At 40.6% G+C, this 22,585-nt stretch overlaps 1 protein-coding gene across 1 annotated transcript in view; it reads left to right on the forward strand.

Annotated features, from left to right (window-relative positions):
- LOC119420841 (rho GTPase-activating protein 26) overlaps window positions 1–13,428 on the forward strand; it is a 111,625-nt gene extending 98,197 nt beyond the window's left edge. The window contains exons 20-23 of the mRNA XM_037688266.1: window positions 4,859–4,894; window positions 4,988–5,098; window positions 6,810–6,901; window positions 13,210–13,428. Coding sequence (XP_037544194.1) covers window positions 4,859–4,894; window positions 4,988–5,098; window positions 6,810–6,901; window positions 13,210–13,298 — 328 coding nt within the window. The 3' untranslated portion in view covers window positions 13,299–13,428. The remainder of the gene's footprint in view (window positions 1–4,858; window positions 4,895–4,987; window positions 5,099–6,809; window positions 6,902–13,209) is intronic.
- Window positions 13,429–22,585: the final 9,157 nt, after the last annotated feature.

The following is a 22,585-nucleotide window of genomic DNA, read 5'->3' on the forward strand; positions in this document are numbered from 1 at the left end:
TTTTTTTTTTTTTTTTTTAATAGGATAGAAAGAAAGAAAAGACAAAGTAAGACTCCAAAATATAAGAAATATATACAAATAGAGCACACTTCAAAACACCCGGCCACTGTCTGTTCACCTGCAAAGAACATGACAAAACACAGCAACAAAATACATATGTATAAAGAACTTAAAATATTCATGGCTTTGCAGTAAGTTTCAATAAATATATATACCCATACCTACGCCTATATACATACATACATACATACATACACATGAATATACACTCACATACATATCTATATATCTACATATAAAGCCTACATAAACATCCCTGCTTCTATTTGTGTGTGGTTGTGAGCATGCATAAGTGTATAAGGCTTCTCTAATAGAACATTTATTAGTAATTGTGAAGCAGCAGAGACCCGACCCCCAAGACCAGAGGCAGACGAAAAAGTGGGGACCAGAGCCCAAGACCCCAGGAGGGACCCCGACCGCGGAGCCCCCAGAGCCACCCACACAGGGCGAACCACCCACCCACCCCCCAGAAGGGACCACAGGGGAGAACCGGAAGATCCCCACCAGCAACCACATACAGTGACCCCCCGGGGCCAACAGCGACAAACTCATAGGCCTCCGTCGGCACCCGCCACACCGATGTAGGTCCAGGTCCAGGCACCGAGGCCCGGGCACCGAGGACTCACACCACCCAGGCCAAGGCCCGACAGGGCCAGAGGACCCGAGCCCCACCAGGCAGACACCAGGCCGAGCCGACACACGCCCAAGCGCCCAGCCCCCGATACCAAGGGCCCCAAGCGCGCCGGCAGGCAAGGGCACACCCCACCAGGGGGCCGCGCGATAGGGGCGCGATGCCAAGCACCCCCAGTTGTATCAAAGAGGGGGCAGTCCGAGTCTCAGCCTAACAAATACCCATTCATACACATACACAATCACACTATCCCAACCTCAATCTCACATTCATTCACTCAAAGACATACAATAACGATACATTTCATTCTTATTCCCGATACACACTCTATACCCCCCAGGTCCAAGACATGTACCCGCCCTCTACAGGGGGGCAGCCCATGCCCAAACCCAGGAGGTAAACCCATTCATTCTTGAGTGGAGAAGAGCCAATACCCCAGACCCGGCCCAGGCCATGCCCCGCCGACAGGATACCCCCCCACCATGAAGAGGACACGCCACCGACCACCCCCACACACTGCCAACAACCAAGCACGCACCCCCAGCCGACCGCCCGCCAGGCCCCGGCAGCCACCCTGGCCAGCGGGCCAACCATGGCACCCAAGAGCCAAGCTCAGGGGGTCCAAACAACCCCAGGGAGAGCACAGCGCCAGCACCGCCCATGGCAACCCCCAGACCCTGAACCCCCACATAGTCCTGGTCAACACCCGACGGCCTGCCCTTCTCCCGGACCCCACCCCCGGAATGGCAGTCAGGGAACTAGGTGGGTAGGAAGAGGAGAAAAAAAAAAAAAAAAAATAAATAAATAAATAAATAACTAAAAATAAGACCCCGACACATACACCCCCACCCCTAGATGTGCTGTTGATGTGTGTTGTTGTATAGTGCCATTAAAAAGGAAAGAAGAAGGAGCAAAGGCTGGCATGGTGCCAGTTTCCCCTCCACCCCAACTCTATCCAAACCCTATTGTATAATATTGTATGTATAATATTGCTTTAAATTGCTGCATAGTATTGTTATATATTGCTGTTTAATATTGCTATACATTGGTGTATAAGGGAGTTTATATAAAAGAAAACCATCTGACCAGTTCAAACCATTCACTGATGGAAACCTTGTTTAATTCACATCTTCGATCCCAAGCCTCTGACAAATTGTCATAAAAAAATAAAAACACTACAGAAACAATTTTAGAAGCTTTTGGACTATAGAAGCAAATTATCTTTGCAGTTCAGGGTAGTAATGGAAGTCCTCTGTTAAAAGACACCACACACGAAAAATGCGTTTCATTTTGAGGCTTTCACCCACAAACAATAAAATCTTCTTTCAATCAAGCAAGATGAACAACGTCTGGCTGCAGATGTCAGTTCTGAATGATTAATGTAAACCTGTTGATGCGTCTTCCTCTGCTTTCTGTTTATGACCAACATTTAAATTGATGGCCTTTAAGAAGTCATGTGTAAGTTAAATACTAAAACATATGACCTCAAAGCATGTTACTAAATCTGGACTCATCTTAAACCTGAGCTGTTCTGCAGTTGGAGTTGACCAGCAAGCAGCAGCACCAGATTAAATGGACTGAATGACAAATGGACTGATGAAGACGCACAGCTTGCTCAGATGGAGGAATAAATTATATTTTGCAGCACCATGGTGACGGACCATTTGGAAATTGGATTACTGTAGAGACAGTCTTGTCTGAAGTCTCAACAACTGTGGGACAGTCTGTGTAGCTACAAAGGCAGAATCAATCAGCTCTTAATGTGAAAGCTGTCTGTTAGCCTTATTGATTTGATGTTGCATGTGTACTTTGTATTTGCCCGGCTAAAAAAATGTAGCAGGTACCAGAATCAAACAGACATTTGTCAAATATATGTATATTTTTTTTTTTTTTTTACATAGTAACTTTGTAAAAAAAAAAAAAAAATGCATCAACAATGTTATTTACCTTTTATGTACAGCAGCTGAAACTCTTTATTGTCCTTCTGATGCTTATTTACAATTATAAAATTTGGCTTAGTGATTTTTTAGAAGAGTGTAAGACACTAAATGAATAAGCATTGTTGTTATTGTATAATTCACTGATCGTTCCCTATTTGACCTATTGTGTAGCAGTTTGGGGGAATGCCTGTAAATTGTATACAAATTCTGTTTTTATTTTGCAAAAAAGAGCTGTTAGAATTAAAAGTGGAAAACACTACAGAGATCCAACAAATCCATTGTTCTGTAACTTACAATTGATGAAATTTCACGACTTGGTGGACTATTATATTCTGTAAGTTATGCTTAAAATACTTAACAGTATGTTACCAATGCATTTGTGAAAAAGATTTATTAAAAGAGACAGCATTCATAATTTGAAAGGATCAGAGATTTTTAAGAAACCCAAAGTCAAAACTAAAAAAAATGGAACGCTGTCTGTGGAACAGTCTGTCTAAAGAAACCAAAGAGAGTAGATCTATTTTTACTTTTAAGAAAATAATAAAATATTGTTTTCTTTCAAGGTACAATGAAGTATATTGATTCAGAGTGCTGTATCATAACAAAGATGATTTTTTTTTTCTTTATATGTACACATTGCCTGTTTTGTGTTCAAAGACCTGTTTGTATGGATGGTTGATTGATGCTTGGTTGCTTGTGGTGTAGTAGATTGACTTTTGGGACAAGGGGTAGACTATAGGTCTGTCACTATAACAAATTTTGCTGGGTGATTTATTGTCTCAGAAATTATTGTGATAAACGATAATATTATTTGAAATTTGATAATAATTAGCAATTATTGTCAAATTTAAGAAGAAACGTTTGTTAATTTGTTTTGCGTTTAGTACCTTTTTACAACCACCGGATGGCAGTATAAGACTGATTGAACCAAAGGAAGGATAGTGAGGGAGCGAGCAGCGTGTCTCTTTAAGAAAAAAGGGAGGGAGGCCCCTTGACATGACATGGGTTGTGTCTCTTCGGTTCTCAAAATGGCGGACGCTTGGTGTGGTTTGAGCTCTTTAGCATAGCATTTTTCACACAAAGCTTTTAATAAAAAATAAAAAAAAAACATTAAACAAGTTCTCAGCTTCTTTTTGCAGAAAAAAACAACTTTCTACATGAAGGCACGGGTTTCAACCGTGAATTTTGGAGCTTCAACAAGACAGAGATTTTTTTCCCCCTGAGGTCGGCCTATTAGCTTAGCTCGTAGCTTAGCTTCTTTTAAAGCTCAAAAACGTGATTTTTGGACAGTTAAAGTGGATTTTAAAGATATAAAAGAAAGGGAGAGGTCAGTGAAGAGAACCGGAGTTGAGTCTTTTGTCATCCAGTGTCTTCAGTAGAAAGAGACATGAAGAAACGATAAAGCCGATAAATGAAAATGAGGTCGATAATTTTCATTTATCATACGCTTAATTGATTTATTGTTTATTGCGACAGGCCTAGTAGACTATGTACGATTTTTTTTCTTCAAATTACTCCTTTTCATTCAGAACTTTTGTTTCTGTTAACATGTGACATATTTATTTTAAACTGTAAATGAATGAAAAACAAAAGTAGTGCGTCTATTATTGCTCCATCTAAATCTGTTTTTGTTTGGGGAACATTACTGACGTTTTACTCGGATCTAAAAATTGCATGAACCTTGTGAATGTAAAAACAAAAATTGTAGTTTAATAGGAATTATATCAACCGAGAACTGATGCTGTCACTATTTTTGAAGATAAACGTTGAGGGTTTTATTTAAAAAAAATAGGATCCACTCTGACAGAAGAAGCAAACAAGGGACACTCTAAACGTTGAGGATTAAAAGGGGAACCGCTTTGACACCTTTGTTTAAAACGAATAATCCTAAATAAATGAATAAATCATAAATCAGTTAAATGGGGCGGAGGCTGTCACCCTGTTACAATGCTGTTATTGTTTTACTCAACCCTCTGAATAGCAAGCGGCCACCAGGATGCTAAGATCGGTCATTAGTCTGATGGCCCTCCCTTTGCATGTGAGCAACCAGTTTTGTTTGTCACCAACAAACTGGTTGATCCACTAAGAGGAGGTGCTGCCTAAAAGACTGTTTGCTCCTCAGACTGTTTTTTTGGATAAAAGTTATACATTTCAACAAAGAACCCGTTCAGAGGACCTGACTCAAGAGTTATCATAAATCACACTTTTTTCCCTTTGTCTTTTTCAGACTGAACCCAAAACCTCGTGTCAGCATACCAGCCAGGTAAGACAAACGTCCTAAAGCCACACCTACATGACAAGTGTCCAGACCTCTTCAAGATAAAAACAGAGTGGTGTTTTGTTTCGTGTGTATCAGTGCGACATCTCCCAGCCCCACGTCGCCACGTTCTCCCTCCTGGCCGATGTTCTCAGCCCCGTCCAGTCCGCAGCCGATCTCCTCCGCCTCCAGCGACTCGTCTCCTGGCAGGTTGGTCCACATTGTTCTTTGAAGCATTTCGAAGCCAACACGTCTCGGAGTTAGTAGCTGTGTGGGAAACAGCGAGCTGTTTGTGATGTCATAAAGGAGGAAAGACAAATAATGGAAGTGGTACCGTTCAACTGTTTACAATAAGCTCCATTTCTGAAGCTGAAGTCATTCAAGTTTTTTCATAAAGAATAATAAAGCTAGATTCTTCCACCCCGCAAGTTTTAAGAAGAGATCATCTTGTGGCCATTAAATCTTTCTACGAGAGAATTTAAAAGCTAAATTGTGCCTCAGAATCACTGTAGGATTCAGTGTGTCCTAAACTATTTATACACAGGTCAGGCAACAGTCAGTCTAGCAAAGACTTCTTTTAAATTCTTGTAGACATGCAGTGATTGGGTGCAGTTATTCAGCTGAACCTTGGTAGACGCACAGCGTTGGTCACATTTCAGTGCTTTGGATTTCAACATTCAGATGTCCTGGTACCAGCAATCAGACTGCTTTCAATCATTTAAAAGCCTACGTACTGTAGTTCAAGTTCAAGTCGTTTATTGTCATTTCCATCATGTGGTACATGAAGTGGAACAAAATTATGTACTCAGGGTCCCAGTTACACCCAAAAATAGCAAAAATATAAAGTATAAAAAAACAGTATGTAAGGATCTAAGATATACGCTAAACACTAATAATGCAAACGAATACCTAACATGAGTCTGGGTGAGCAGATGGTATAAATGAATACAGCAGCATGAGATAATCAGCAGCAGGAGATCAGCAGCATGGATAATCAGCAGCACAGATAAGTCACATATCACCAATTAGTGGCATTAGTGTTTTTTTTATTTTTTTTACAGTGATTGTCCTGGTCAGGGATTTATGACATTTATGTACTCATGGGATTTATGTACTTAATAAAGTACACAAATGTATAAGGTGTCAGGCTTGCCTATTAAGACATGTGCTGCCTTCTAGACATTATTTTAGAGCAAATTCGCATTACATCACATCTTAGTTGGTGAAATAATCATTACAATAGTCCCTCGTTTATCGCAGGGGATCCGTACCCTGAAGACCCGCGATAGGTGAAAAACCGTGAAGTAGGAGTAGTAATACAAGTAATAAGTAGGAGTTTATTTTAGTATACATTTTAAACACTTCCCACACTCTTGCAATATTCTAAACAATGTTTCTAAATGCTCTAAAAGAGCACAGAATGTCATGATTTCAGCTCCCTGCTTCCTCTGCTCTTTGCCACCTGCAAGCGCTCTTGGCCACGCCCACTTCTCTGCGCTGCATGGTGAACAGCTGATCAGCTGCAGCAGAAAGTTTATCCTGCAGTAAGGGCTGCACAAAGGTGCAGCAGGTGCAAAATAATTAAAAATAATTTATTTTAAATACAAATTTCATGCCGATTGTGTGTCATGTCCAATCTTATTTTGAAAGATCGCGATGGAATGAGTCCGCGTTAAACGAACCGCAAAGTAGCGAGGGACTACTGTACATGCAATTGGAGAAAACAAAGAATAAGAAAAGAAACTCATAACAGCCTCAAATGATCATGTGTTTCAGCTAAAGTCAGACTTACTCAGACAAAGAAACTGCTTGTTTGTGTGAATTTGTGTCTAGATATTCTTCCAAACAAGCCGGTTTAGTTTGTTTGCCTTGTGGAGCGGTGAGCTGCAGACTTCCTGTCTCACTCTCTCATTGCTTCCAGCATCACAGGCAGGAAGGCCCGGGCTCTGTACGCCTGCAAGGCTGAGCACGACTCCGAGCTGTCCTTCATCGCTGGGACCATCTTTGAGAACGGTGAGTCAGTGTCTGGTGCTGCCAGTAGTAAGGGAGGAGGCCAGGATGTGGCTCGGAGTAAAGAATCATTTTGTTGTAAAACACAGTCAACCATGGAAATCTGAATTTACTTGGTGCAGGAAATCTCTGTTGTAGTAAAGAAAAAAAAAACGTATTAACATTTATGGAAGTCAGTCACTTAAAAGAAATGGAGGATGCGTACAACTATTCTTCAGAAAAACACATTTATAACATATTTAATTGTGTCTAAATTGTAAGGAGCACGCAGACAATAAGATTCACTAAGTTCATGCAACGTGTCTGTTTTTTGCTCATTGTTTGCAACTATTTGCTCTTTCTCAGCATCAAATGAACAAAGTTATGTTGTGCTGATGTAAACATGCCTATCAAGTTCTGCAGCTGTTATCATCAGGGTGCAGTGCAATCATTTCAATTAAAACATGAAAATAGTATCTTTGGGTTAAGTTTAATGTTCTAAAATCGTAAAGCTTTGAATTCTGAATGTAAAACGGCAACAATAGCAGTTTACACACGTTTTGACTGTAGACACAACGATGTCAGACACTCGTCACTGGAAGAGAGGAGGATTTGTACATTTCCCGTCTTCTTTTTGTGAAGGCAACATTGCAGCAGAGAGCAATATTTCTGTTGCCTGAGACCCAAGTACCACCAGCACTCAGGAGGTAGTACTTCGTTGGCAAGCGCGTGCTGCAACCAGAAACGAACTGTTTCGTCCTGACTGTATTTTACGTTCTGCAAATATAAGCCTTTCCCTTCTAACTTCATACAAAATCAGTTATTTAAATGTTGGCAAACTGCACCAACACATAGAAATGTCGTTTGGTTGATGCCAACGTTTGGCTTGGCGAGTTATGTGGCTGCAAATAAGCAAGCGAACTCCTGAAGAATTTGTACCTAAAATGTCATAAGGTAATCCAAAAACAAAATACTCTTGCATGTAATTAAAAATCCTAAAACCTAAGCTGAAGCAGTTTTTGAATAAATGAGCTGTACGGCAATGACCCCTGTCCATGAACTGCAGGTGCCAAAGACTTTTAAACATGCTGCTGTCCAGCCCCTCCAGAAAAAACCTAACCTTGACCCCTCAGTCATGTCCAACTTCCGGCCTGTCTCCAGACTCCCATTCACCTCTAAACTACTGGAAAAAATTGTGGAGTCTCAGTTGAAACAGTTTTTGGGGGATCACGCTATCCTAGAGTTATTCCAATCTGGCTTCAAATCTCTCCATAGCACTGAAACTGCTCTACTGAAGGTTTTTAACGACATTTTCATTTCCACAGACGCAGGTGATTCTGTGCTGTTGGTCCTATTGGACCTTACATCTGCTTTTGACACCATCGACCACAACATCCTCATTTCTAGACTGGAGCAGTGGGTGGGCATCACAGGGTCAGCCCTTAAATGGTTTGGGTCCTACCTATCTGACAGAACCTTCTGTGTCAATATCAAAGATTCTAGTTCGGCATCGACAGCGCTCCAGTGGGGGGTACCGCAGGGGTCCATCCTCGGTCCCCTTCTCTTTTCTTTATACCTGCTGCCACTAGGTGCTATCTTCCGCAAACACGACATACCCTTTCATTTCTACGCCGATGATTGCCAAATTTCCCCCTGAGGCACAGAGGCACACGCTCTATTCAGCCTCTTCTTGACTGCCTGGCTGACATCCGGGACTGGATGGCTTTAAACTTCTTAAGCTTCAATGAGAAGAAGTCTGAAGTCATGCTGTTCCATCCCAGTGGCTCACTCATGAACCATGACATTGACCTTTTCTCTCTAGCCCCGCTAGAGAAACAAAAGATCACTAATCTGGGGGTGATAATGGACCCGTCCTTAAAACTCTACAGTCACGTAAACATGATGGTAAAATCCTGTTTTTTTCAGCTGAGACGGCTGTCTAAGCTGAAGCCTATACTCTCCAAAAAGAACCTTGAGACAGTGATCCACGCCTTCATAACATCTAGGCTTGATTACTGCAATTCACTTCTGCTTGGAATCAGTCAGTCCTCCATTGCTCGTCTACAACTGGTCCAAAATGCTGCAGCCCGATTTTTAACTGGTATAGGCTATAGAGAGCACATCACGCCAGTTTTGTCCTCCCTGCACTGGCTACCCATTCACCTTTGGATCCATTTCAAAATTCTCATATATGTTTTTAAATCACTGAACAGTTCCGCCCCATCCTATCTCACTGATCTGCAGCAATATGTCCCACCGCGCTCTCTGAGGTCAGCAGACCAGATGCTTCTCTCAGTCCCAGAAACCCGTCGTAAGCTCAGGGGTGACAGGGCTTTCTCTGTTGCAGGTCCACGACTGTGGAATGAGTTGCCAATGAGTGTCCGGCAGGCTCCCACACTCTCAGTCTTTAAGTCTCGCTTGAAGACCCACTTCTATTCTCTTGCCTTTAACACGGTGTGATTTGTTTTGGCCCGGTCTGTTCTCTACTCTGTTGGCCATTTTAGTTAGCTTCTGCTGCTATTTGTATCTGTATTTCTATTTTATGTTTTCCTGTCTGCTGTGCATGTTTGTGTTCTTTTGTACAGCACTTTGGTTGGCCTTGTTGCTGTTTTAAGTGCTCTATAAATAAATTGGTATGGTATGGTATGGTATGGTATGAAGGATTTCTATACTGAATGTTTGATGAATGTTTTTCTTGACTGGAATTGAACAGTGACTGCAAGTAATCTTTAATGTTTTTGGTGCAAGATATTCAAGTGGGTAGTTGTTATACTGTGTACAAGAGCAGAGGTAGTTTATTTTTCTCACCCCAGGTGGTGCAGAGTGACAGATCCTGACGAGTGGATGGAGCAATTTTATCCACCTCCTGGTGCAATGGTGGGGCCACAGGGTGGTCAATGGCGGCCTTGGCCTTCATGGATTAATCTTCAGCCACCCCATTGGCCAACCTAATAATTTGAGGAAACTATACTTTTAAGCAACATAAAAACTAGAAAGCATGGATTCCTCAAATGATGGTGGCAGCCATTTTGGATTTTGGACGTGGCAACTCAATTTTCGAACGTAAACTTTCTTACGCCAAGAGGCAGCCTCACACCAAAAAGGATGTTGGCCTGTTGCTTATTTTTTCAAATTATCCAGCTCACAAGGTTTGCATATATGTGACAGCGGCCATCTTGGATTTTGAAATTGCAACCCAGTTTTCGGTTGAACCGTTTCCTTTATGCCTAGATGCAGCCACAAACCAAAAAGGAAGTTGTCCCTTTACTTAATTTTCAAGTCAATGCCCTCACATTCACGAACAGACTGACAGAATTTTCACTTCCCCCTTTTTGCTTCGTGACGGGGGACAATAAGAGAAATGACCTCTCCAGAAGCTAAAACAAATTGTGGTCATTTATCTGGTTTGCTGACGTCATTGTAGGCTCGGCATGCGATAGCTTCTTCACATTACTCTCCTTCCGGCTGCTCCTCTCATCACAGCAAGCACACTCGCATGAAAGGTTTGACAACTGTTCTAAGCCGCATGCTTTTCTTAATACAGCCTGAGCTCTAACCTGCAGCCTCACAACTACAAGGCTGCGATATTTGACCATCGAGCTGCCGTACCTTCTCATCGCTACTTCACAGTAAACTTCAAAATCACATGTTTGCTTTGCCTGGGCTACTTTAACGAAGGCTGAACATGTCCATATTTAACCTTTACAGTAAACTGCACCAAAGCTGTGATTAGGTTAACTCACAATGATAGTTGATACATATCATTTTTTGCTTGGTAATGATTTTTGTATGTCTTCCTTCTCTGATGGCATAATAATTAACAGTAAGGAAGATTTCCTTGTTCACAGCTGTTCACAAATGATTCTGAATAGTCAGCTGCCTAAAAACTAAGGGTAGTTATGTAAGGAGGAGCAGTATCATGTGAGCTACTTGGGTCAAAATATGAGCCTGGGGACATATAATCCTCAGGGTGGTATTTGAACACTGGAGTCTTTCATCAGCAGCCAAGGATGTCAAATTTAATCTGTCCTCAGAAAACTCCCACTACAATCTCATGCTTTTGTTAAGAATTGTAAAAAAAAATGGTATGCTTCGATGTAATGATTGCTTTATACCAGGGATTGCAATTTTGATTAATCTTTTAAATAAACTAGTTTCAGTCGAACAAATGAATATAAAAAAAAATGACCCAGTGCACAAACGCATGTCGAGATCACTTTCATTTTGTTTCATTGACGTATAGATTTTGTAGTGATCGTTCTAAATTGGACTTCAAGGGAGGACAAACTGTTTGAACTCAAATGTTCTTCAGCTATTTTCCAATTTATCCAAAGTGTTGCTGGAAGACGCTGACAGTAAAATGTTTTTTAAAAAAGGTTTCAGGACAAGTACCGTACTCTCCGCCTTAAAAGTCGCACCGCCATATAAGTCGCATCAGTTCAATTATGTCTAATAAAGTGGGAAAAACACATAAATATGTCGCTTCGCCGTATAAGTCGCATCTATTATGCGTCACTGCTGACAACCTGGAAATGTGGGCCGGTGTTGTGCCAGAAATTGATTGGCTGCCAAATGGCAGCCACTGGAGCGTGCACGGGAGGACTTTAACAATAATTTAACAAGATTAACACAAAAACAATTGTTTGCTCTACATTATAGCAAAGTTGTGTCTCAGGTGAACTTTTCCTTCATAAATGCACTTTAATTGTCATATCAGCAGATTTGACGTTTGCTCCAGGAATTTTGGAGCGAGACAATGGTGGCCTTTATGGCAAGCCAAGTGTCTCATTAATAGCCACTTTTACCTATTAATGAGAAAATTGGATTGCTGTATTACTCGAGGGCCCTCTAGTGGCTGAAAATGGTAGTGTTCAATATTTTCCTTGTCCGAATGAAGGAAATCGTCAGATCTCAGCCAAAAATTGGATTATAAATACGGGGGGACATATATTAGTTGCTTCAGACTATAAGTTGCAGGACTTGCTCATTTATGCAAAAATATGTTACTTCTAGTCTGAAAAGTATGGTAGCACTCTAGTCTATTCATTCAGAAACTGTCCACACATTTTTAACCAGTCCTCTTCTGCTGGATCTGAAAGTTTCAGGACTCTTCCACATTTTTTTCAGACTAATCTACGTCCAGTTTTTATTTGTAGTTTCTAACCTTTTAATTTCAGCTCATGCTGATTATCAGCTTTGTTTGCTTGCTTGTGTTGGCAGCAGCAATACTTTCCAGGTCTTACGTTTGTTTGTTTTTTTGTTTTTTTTAAAGTCTCTATCGTATTTATGACTTTTGCTGTTGTACTTTCATAAATTAACACAGTTTGAGAAGCTTTTATCTCTCTCAGTGTAGGCCTGTCACAATAAACAATAAATCAGTTAATCGCATGATAAATGAAAATGATCACCCTCATTTTCATTTATCGGCTTTATCGCTTCTTCGTGTCTCTCTCTTTCTACTGAAGACACTGGATGACAAAAGGCTCCACTCCAAAGCTCTTCACTGACCCCTCCCTTTCGCTTTTCTTTAAAACCCGTTTTAACCGTCCAAAATCGCGTTTTTGGATTGTTAGAAGCAGCTAAGCTGAGAAGCTAAGCTACAAGCTAAGCTAACAGGCCGACATTGGGGGAAAAAAACTGTCTAGTCGAAGCTCCAAAATTCACGGTTGAAACCTGTGTCTTCGTCTAAAAAGTTGTTTTTCTCTGCAAAAAGTAGCTGAGAAGTTGTTTACTGATGTTTTTAATTAAAAGCTTTGTGTGACAAATGCTATGCTAAAGATCCTGATACATGCTCAATGCTATGCTATACCTAGCTATACTAGCTATGCTAAAGAGCTCCAACCACACCGAGCGTCCACCATTTTGAGAACCGAAAAACGGGAACGAGAGACAGCCCATGTCACGTCAAGGGGCCTCCCTCCAATTTTTCTTAGAGACATGCTGCTCGCTCCCTCACTATCCATCCTTTGGTTCAAACCATTTTATACTGCCATCCAGTGGTCAAATCAGGTACTACACACAAAATTAAGCATTTCTTCTTAAATTTGACAAGTACTGATTATTGTCAAATTTCAAACAATATTATCGTTTATCGCAATAATTTCTGAGACAATTAATCGCCCAGCAAAATGTCTTATCGTGACAGGCCTATCTCAGAGTAACTTGTCCTCTGCCCTCAAGAAGACTTCTCAAAATATTTAGGAACTTGAAACAATGTGATTTATTTCTCCTTTGTTTATTTGCACATCTTAGTATTTTGTCATATGTATGAACATTTTTCGATTTTTAAAAAAATATTCTGTCTAATCAGTGTTCGATTCTTTTTGCTGTAGTTCATGCTTCGAAGGAACCTGGCTGGTTAGAAGGGACTCTGGGTGGTCGAACAGGGCTGATTCCAGAAAACTACGTGGAGCTTCTATAGTCCAGGTCCTGACCAGGAAACCCACCTGGAGAACTCTGGATTTTGGTAGACCAAGCTGGACTTGATTGAACCAGATGTAACGGCACAAAACTTCACTGACTTTGTGACGATCGACTGGACCGTCGTTTATTGGCAGAACTCGGTCAAACGGATAAAACCGAGGAACAAAACGCAGTGGACTGAAGAGGGACTCCTGAATTGCACTGGGACTTTTAGATGAGCTGTTTTTGGATTTTTGTTGATGGTCTTTAAAGTCATTGTGAAAATGCTGATGTGTGAGTGTTAGTGATCGAGAACATTGGGAGAAGATCATCTGTATAAACAAGATGGGATTTTTATCTAAAATTTGGGAATTTCTTTGCCTCCGTTTCCTCTTTTTTTAATTTATCTGGACTCCCACTGTGTCAGCACTTCCTCTTTTCATTAGACGGATAAAGACAGATTTTATTGCAGCGGTAATGACAGAGAACATGATAAACAGCAAATGGCCTTCAGCCGTAAAAATGTCCTCGTTGTTCGATTGCTAATCCTCCTGGGAAATTTGTTAAAGCAGACTGAAATGATTAGGTTTGGTTGAAGGACTGTAAATGTGTTTTGGAGCATTCTTGGTGCTGGTGGGGTAATTCCTGGGGACAGGACTCGGTGATCAGGCCGGTTATTGTTGCTCCAGTTTACCAGCAGGAGCCTCGAGGCAGATGATGGCGGTTCGCCGAAGGGTCAGCATCGGTGCTCCCCTTATTTATGGCCCTTCTTCCTGCAGCACGCTCACAAGAAAATGCTAAAAATTTCATACCAGATCCACAAGCAGCTCAGCAGGTTACAAAGTAACGTGGGAGTACAGCAACACAGCTGCAAAGCCTTTCTGAGTGAAACGGTGAGGCATGTTTGCACTATTGTCAGAATTGGAATAAACCAGGAAGTCATATATATATATATATATATATATATATATATATATATATATATATAAATAATATTTTAATCATAAATCACCTGCTTCTTTTTGCTGCTTTGTAACCAGAATTCAGATTCTCTACTACAGAATCTTTCATCTCAACAGAAAGGAAAAAGCAGAAATCCTGAATAACAGAAATAATAAAAATATTAAAAAAATCTTTATTCTGTTTTCTGTAGAACTACAGCTAACATTGTATTTATCTGAGGGAAGACAGAATTACAGCCAAGGCTGCCATTCAGATGTAAATGGGATACTTTATTAGTTGCTTTGATTATTTATTTATTTTGTTTAATAGAAACCTGGATCTTAAAGATTAAAACAAAGAAGTAATTCCTGTATATACGTTTGTTTGCTCTGGGGTGGAAATTATTATTTCCAGAGTCAAAACTCAAGTTTTTCTTTCAACCACTTGACAAATGTTTGAATTTTTCTTGAATAAATTTTCTTCTACAGGAATTATATATATCTGGGAGGAATTGAACCAAACTTAATGTGAAGTGAGACTACTTTGTTCATATATAAACTGGTTATTTATAAGACTTTTTAAAGAGCAAACATTCAGGACTTCCTCCTTTTTGAGGCGTTCTAACGAGCTTGTAAAAAAATCCACAGCATCCGGTGAGGTATACATTTTTCTCAAGTATGATGAATTTTATATTTTGTACTTTTAGCAAACTAACTTAATTCCTCTTTGCTGCCAGAGTTTTATATCAATCCTGTCTATTCACAGCCTTAATTCCTCTCGCAGATGTTTTGGTGAAGGATTGTGCTGAATAAAGAGAAATCTTGAGCAGCTGACTGTTGCTGTGTTTTTATTTTTTTACATTCTAAAATATGACTGTTTATAACGTCACACCTGTTTAGGGAGCAGATGGGGATTAAGGGCCTTGCTCATGAGCCCAGGGTGGGACGAATGAGGGTGGGGGAAAGTGTGGGTGCTTCACCTACCCCACCCACATTTTTTTTTTTTATGTTGTCGTACCGGGGCTTGAACCGGCGATCTTCCGATCACAGGCCCACCTTCGCAAACCTCTGTGCCACCACTCCCCTCAACGAGAAAAACATGGCAGAAAAGGCTAAATATTTCAAATAGCTAAAGTTGCACCAATACTAAAGGAGTGTTCTGAAAGTTGAAAATTTTGATGCATGATTTGTTGAAATAGCACAAAAATTGTGGAACGAGGATTATCCTGTAAAACGTACGGAAGAACAATAGATCACAATAGTGTGAATGCTTCATGAGCATTAACAATAATTCCTAATATTGGTGTCTTTCTGTATGGAGCTGCTGAGCGCAGCAGAGCCTCCTCATGTTGCCACACATGCCGCGTCTAATCAATGCCGAATAAACCGTTCTACTACTGGAGAACCAACAAAGATTACTTTTTCAGCAAGAACCATCAATACGAGTAAAGAATGCGAACATTGCGGTATTGACTAGAACATCTGAGGAGGAGATGTTTTAATCAATAACAGCCTTTGGTTCATGCTCTGACCTCTTCAAATGATTTGCTATATTCATTGCCGTTATTTCCCGAGGCTGTCCACATGCGTCACCTTGAAAGGCCATTTCAAGTCGGTCATCAATATGGTGGACAGTAAGATTAATTTAATTTCAGGCTCACAAAACACTATTTAAAAATTAAAGGCAGGATACTTAAATGATTAATGCAGAAAACGTGTTTGAATGTTCTGGGTTTAGCAGTAAAGCTGTGGTGTGAGATGTCTCCATGGTTTATTCACGTACAACACGGCCTCCGTCCACCGTTTGAAACCGTCATCACCTCTAAATAACAGCAGACAGTGAAGAATCTTGAAAGCACTGAACTTTTGTGTTTTAACCAAAAACATCATTTTGCTATCAACAAAATCTTGATTCATCACATTTTACATAAATATGAAAACTTCGAGTAAAAATTCTGACCTCTTTGGGTCTGAATCACTCTTTAAAAACTGCAACGTACAATACGCTGGTGAAGATTCTCAGTCATCCAGGACATGGTCAATTCAAAAAAGTTCATGACAAAAACAACTGGACTTTATTTGTAACAGAAGACGACTTACTTCTCATCCGAGAAGCTTTCTCAATTCAAAGAACAGGGAGTATGGGGTTCAAGATATAAAGCTGAGGTAAGATATATACATACATATGCAGATTGACATATCACACCTCACAGTAGGAGTGTATGCAGTTCAGTGCAACGAGGAATGTCCAGATCTCTATATTGGAGAAACCAAACAGTTACTTCACAGATGCATGACTCAACACAGGAGAGCCACCTCCTCAGGACAAGACTCGGCTGTTCACCTCCACCTCACGGATAAGGGACACTCATTTGAGGACCAAAATGTGCACATTTTGGACCGAGAAGACAGATGGTGTGAGAGAGGGGTGAAGGAAGCAATTTATGTAAAAAGAGAGAAACCATCTCTAAACAGAGAAGGAGGCCTCAGATTCCAACTCTCTAAAACTTATAATGCAGCTTTAGGACTGATACCCAGCCAGTTTCACACCTATCGAAGAACGTGGCCCATCTGTGAATTAGATTAACAAAGACATTAACAAACTACAACTGTGAGGTGTGATAGGTCAATCTGCATATATATGTACTGTATATATCTTACCTCAGCTTTATAACTTGAACCCTACACTCACTGTTCTTTGAATTGAGAAAGCTTCTTGAATGAGAAGCGAAACGTCTGTTACAAATAAAGTCCAGTTGTTTTTGTCTTGAACTTTCTTGAATGCAAGGTAGAATGTTATCCTTTGCAGATCCTTTTCACGTTTAGACGAGCTTAACGTTACAGTAAAACAGATTTTGTTCCTCACTTAAAAAACAAGCCACCAGACTACTCCTTTTTGTGTTTTTGAAGCCACATGGTCACATTTAATTATTACATGGATTCAGTCACACCCAACTTCTTATTTAATGAGCTTTAAAGACCATAAAAGCTTCTTTTTAGGCTGGGGGCAGTCGGTTCCATTGAGTCCAATCCGTTTGATTCATTGCTTTACTTTTCTTCATTAAGCACAGTTTTGTAACATTTCAAAATTGTTTTAAAGATCTGATTTAAAACAGAAAAAGATCTGCTGTAGTAGCCATAGCAACTGTAGCGGTGCTGATTGACAGTCATTAGAAACAGATGTTTTCACTGAAGTCCGGTTCAGACATATCTGTTGTTCAGATCCATTTGCAATCGGATAGCTCCAAAAATTGATCCGACTAGTCTCAAAGTGCTCTAAAAATGTCTTCCCAGATTTTAACAAGCAGATGTTTGGTAGTCAAAGCAGTCCATTCTGAGCCTTAATTTAAGACCTCCTGCTGAGCTAACGTGACCCTGCACAGGCACCAGTTATTAACTGGGGTACAAATAAGCATGCGTTAAGCTGCTAACTGTCTATCCATCCATTATCTTCTGCTTGTTCCGAAGTCGGGTCGCGGGGGCAGCAGCTTGTGCAGGGAGGCCCAGATATCTTTCCACAGCCACCTCTTCCAGCTCTTCTGGGGGAAGCCTAAGGCGTTCCCAGGCCAACTAAAGGTGCATTCACACCAGCTCTGTTGTCCTGAACTCTATCCCGTTTGCCTAGGAAGTCCGGTTTGTTTGGGGAGGTGTGAACTCGCCATCGAACTCTGTCACGGAACAAAAAGGCCAACTCTGGCCCGGTCTAAATGCTAGGTCTCGGTCCGGTAGAAGAAAACTTGAGCGCGATTCGAGTACAGTGTGAATGTAAGCAGACTGGGCACCGCTCCGCAAGCAGGAAGGGGACTGCAACGCAGGGCAAACAAACACGTATTTCTCTTACCTTATATGGAGCCGTCAGCTGCCTTGTGTGAAAAACAACTTTCTCCATGGTCTTCTGCCTCATCTTCCACTCATGCTGAGTCCATTGTTGAAAAATGACAAAACAGAACTCCTAAAACCTCTAAAATTTGACGCCACTCCATTTTTGTTTTTATTTCCAGAAGAAGAAGAAGTGTCTTCTTCAGAGGTTTTTGTGTCGTTTCTTTCTGTAATTCTTGGTGCGGCGCCACCGCAGGTGAGTGGGGGAACAGGTTGGCTCGACTGCACAGTGCAGTGTGAATGCAAACGCACCAGCTCAAATGTAAACAAAATGTCATGAATATCGGTCCCCAACCGAACCGAGTCTACTGGACTATCTGGTGTGAAAACAACCTAAGAGACAGATCATTTTCACACCTGATAGTCCATTAGACTCGGTTCAATTGGGGACCAAAATTGGGAACATTTGTTTACATTTCAGCTGTTGCGGTTTGCATTCACACTGCACTGAGTCAGTCGAGCCGACCTGTTCCCCCCACCTCGCCTGTGGTGGCGCGACACCAAGAACTACTGGAGGAAACGACACGAAAACCTCTGAAGAAGACACTTTTTCTTCTTCAAAACAAAAATGGAGTGGCATCAAATTTTTGGGGTTTTAGGATTTCTGTTTTGTCAGTGGCACATGTGCTTAAACATTTTTTCAACAGTGGATTCTGCATGAGCAGAAGATAAAGAACAAGACCTTGGAGAATGTTGTTTTTCACACAAGGCGGCTGAGATGGCTCCGTATGAGGTAAGAAACACACGTTCGTTTTGGTAGTATTTACCCAGAATGCCCTGCGCTGTAGTCCACTTCCTGCTTTTGGAGCAGGCTCTGGTCCGCTTGCATTCACACTGCATTCAAACCACATTCGAGTTCATTTCAACCGGACCAAGACCTAGGTTTTTAAGCGGACCAGGGTTCGCTTTTTTGGGTCTGTATCAGAGTTTGATTGTGCATTCACACCTCCCCAAAGGAACCGGACTTTCTAGGCAAACGGACTTGAGTTTGATTAAAGCGGACTAAACAGGGCTGGTGTGAATGCACCCACAGTCTCTCCAGCATGTCCTGGGTCTTCCCCGGGGTCTCCTCCCAGTCGGAACCACCTCAACTGACTCCTTTCAATGTGGAGGAGCAGCGGTTTTATTTTGAGTCTCTCCCGGATAACTGAACTTCTCACCCCATCTCTAAGGGAGAGAGTCCAGCTACCCTGCAGAGGAAACTCATTTCAATCGCCTGTATCCACGATCTCAGTCTTTCGGTCACTACCCAGAGGTCATGGCCATAGGTGAGAGTAGGAAATGTAGACCGACACATAAAACTCAAGAAACAGAGAGCTTTGTCTTACAGCTCAGCTCACTCTTCACTACAACGGACCAGTACAGAGTCCGCAATACTGCAGATGCTGCACCAATCCGTCTGTAAATCTCACGCTCCATTCTTCCCTCACTCATGAACAAAACCCTGAGATACTCCTGCACTTGAGGCAAAACCTCACCCTCGACCTGAGCTTCTAACTACTTAAAGATAATTAAACAGCCATCCTTGGGAATATTTTTGAAATATGCCCCCCCCCCCCCCCCAAGTTAAACGTGTTGATGAACTGGTTGAAAATAACAAACAAACTTTGTTGTTTTCAACCAGTTTGACACGACTGTTAACAAGGAACAGGGCCGGCAATGGAGGAGGGGGCATGACAAAGAGACCAACTTATCACCAACATAACTGGTTTGTTCCACTTTGGAGTAAGCTGTTGGGGGAAGAATCAGTTTTGTGTTGTGCGTTTCCTTGACTGATGAAGCCTTCTGGATCGAGGGCGAAACGTTTCAGCACAAAAAAAAGAAACTGTCCAGATGACCTGACTGAAAAATGTTGGTTTTGATGAACTGTTTAAAAGTCTTCAACAAATCTTTCTTATTGTTAGGGGGAAGTTATTAATGAGCGGATTAGTAGAACACTGCATGTTCCATTTTTCTTTAGTTTAATATTTACTCTGATTGTTTATGGCCCCATGCAGTAAGCTTTAATATGCTGTCAGTCACAGGACATTATTCATTACGTCAGATTATATTGATCAAAACAGCAGTTGTGGAGTATTATGGGTTAAAATCTCAAGTCACTGCTCTGACAGTCACTAATCATTTTATGTGCCTTCTTTTCCTCCTCATCACTTCCGTTAAGCTCATTCAGTGCATTGTACTCAATAACGTCACCAAAATGTGACTCAAATGGCTCTAAATAATGTAGCTCAGATGTGTCGATGCAATCAGATTGCTCATTGATGGACGTGACTTGATCCTAAGAACATTTTAGGGGATGTATTTAACTCACATGTGTGAACGCTCTCAGTCAGAGCTGTAATCAGATTACCGTACTTTCCGCCGTACACGTCGCATCAGTCCAAATATGTCTAATAAAGTGGGAAAAAAACAAATATGTCACTTCGCCGTACAAGTCGCATCTATTATGCGTCACCGCTGACTTATATGGCGAAGCGACATATTTGTTTTGTTCCCACTTTATTATACATATTTGGACAGAAACGTGGGCCGGTGTTGTGCCAAAAATTGATTGGCAGCCAAACGACGGCTGCGGGAGCGTGCATTGGAGGACTTTAATAAGAATTTAACAAGATTAACACTTTAAAACAATTATTTGTTTGCTCAACATTACAGCAAAGGTGTTTACTTAGTTTAACTTTTCCTTAATAAATACACTTTGACGGTCAAATCAGCTGCATTTCAAAAGCCGATTCACGACCGTGGGAGCGTGCACGGGAGGATTTAAAGAATTTAACAAGATTCATACTTAAAAACAATTATTTGTTTGCTCAAAATTATAGTAAAGGTGTGTCTCAATTGAACTTTTCCTTAATAAATGCACTTTGACAGTCAAATTAGCGGCGTTTCACGTGGGCGGCGAAATTCAGCCGATTTGACGTTTGCTCCTGGAGTTCCGGAGCGAGATGAAGGTGGCTTTGTATGGCAAGCCAAATGTCTCATTAATAGACACTTTTACCTATTAATGATGTACTTGGCTTGCCATATTTATCGAGCGCCCTCTACTGGCTGAAAATGGTAGAGTTCAATATTTTCCATATCAGAATGAAAGAACTTGTCGGATCTCAGCCAAAAATTGAGTTATAAATATGGGAAAAAACATAAATAAGTCGCAGGGCATGCTAATTTATGCAAATAGGTGCAACTTATACAGCAAAAGTACGCAACTCGTTAGGCCCCATTGCCACTCGTGCTAAGGACTGTGGATTTTTACCAATTTTTTTTCAGTTAATTTTTTTTCTCTGCAAATTGTTGCAGTTATATATGTTAATTATGTGGAAATGGTTAAGCGAGGAGTAGGCAGTTTCTGTTCTGCACTTCTTAAATTTCACCTCACAGGCTTTTTTTTTACTACTTGTTGTAGCCACAAAGATGGGTAATCCCAACTTTCACAAATAACCTGGTTTTAAACTCGAGTAATGAGTCCACTGTAGCTGAGTGTTGAAAAACAGGAAACTTTATTGTGTAAGATGTTTGAACTGAAGAAAAATCTGTTCTTCCACATTTCCGCTTTGAACCAGTGATGACATCATCGGACGCGATGCAAAATCCAATGTCAGAGAACAACACAGACAACCTAATTCAACATTTAATCAAATAGGGAGAAATATTGACACTGAATACAGAAGGGTAAATAGAAACCATTGGGGTTATTTTTTTTTTCAAAGATTTTTTCATATATATATTTTTACATTTGGATTACATCTACAGAACTGAAATATGAACAAAACAGACTTCAGTGAAAGCCTTAGCTATGTATATCAGTGAAACATGATCTGCCCTTAAGTCTTTAAACATACTCGCATGGATTTTTCTTTAATACAAAATAAACGGTGACAACCAATATGAGGGTAGTGCAATTTTATCAGGCTCTGGAAATTTTCACACAGAAAATCAGATTTATGGTTTTATTTTTGTTAATCTTTTTGTAAGTGACAAGTAAAACCCTGCGGCGAAAAACATGCGATCCAAAGCCAAGACCTTTACAAAAGACATGTTTGAAATAAACCAGAAGTGCTAGAAGTAAGCTTTTGAGTGCTACACAAAATGTAACTTGATTATTATTTTTCCTCTCTTCTGCTTTGGTCACTTTTGTATAGCGCAAAAAATATTTAAAATAACTCTTCTCTCTTTCCAAACTGTCCCCTTCTCCCTAATATATATATATATATATATATATATATATATATATATATATAATGCAAACGTACAGTGAGCATTCATGTAGACTGTTCCACAGACTTGCAGAATTAACATTTACTTCACAAGACAAACATGTTTAACACTTCCTAATGTATTTATCACATCTACCTTTATCAAACACAAACCAACAAACGGGGGGGAAAATAAAATCATCTCGACTCGTTTAATGTACAAAAATGATTGAGTAAAATTAGTCATATTAAAGCGGTTCAACATGATGCATTTGAAATCACAGAAAATATCT

Source organism: Nematolebias whitei, chromosome 14 (assembly GCF_014905685.2).
Source record: "Nematolebias whitei isolate Nwh7 chromosome 14, NemWhi1, whole genome shotgun sequence".
Classification (NCBI taxonomy): domain Eukaryota; kingdom Metazoa; phylum Chordata; class Actinopteri; order Cyprinodontiformes; family Rivulidae; genus Nematolebias; species Nematolebias whitei.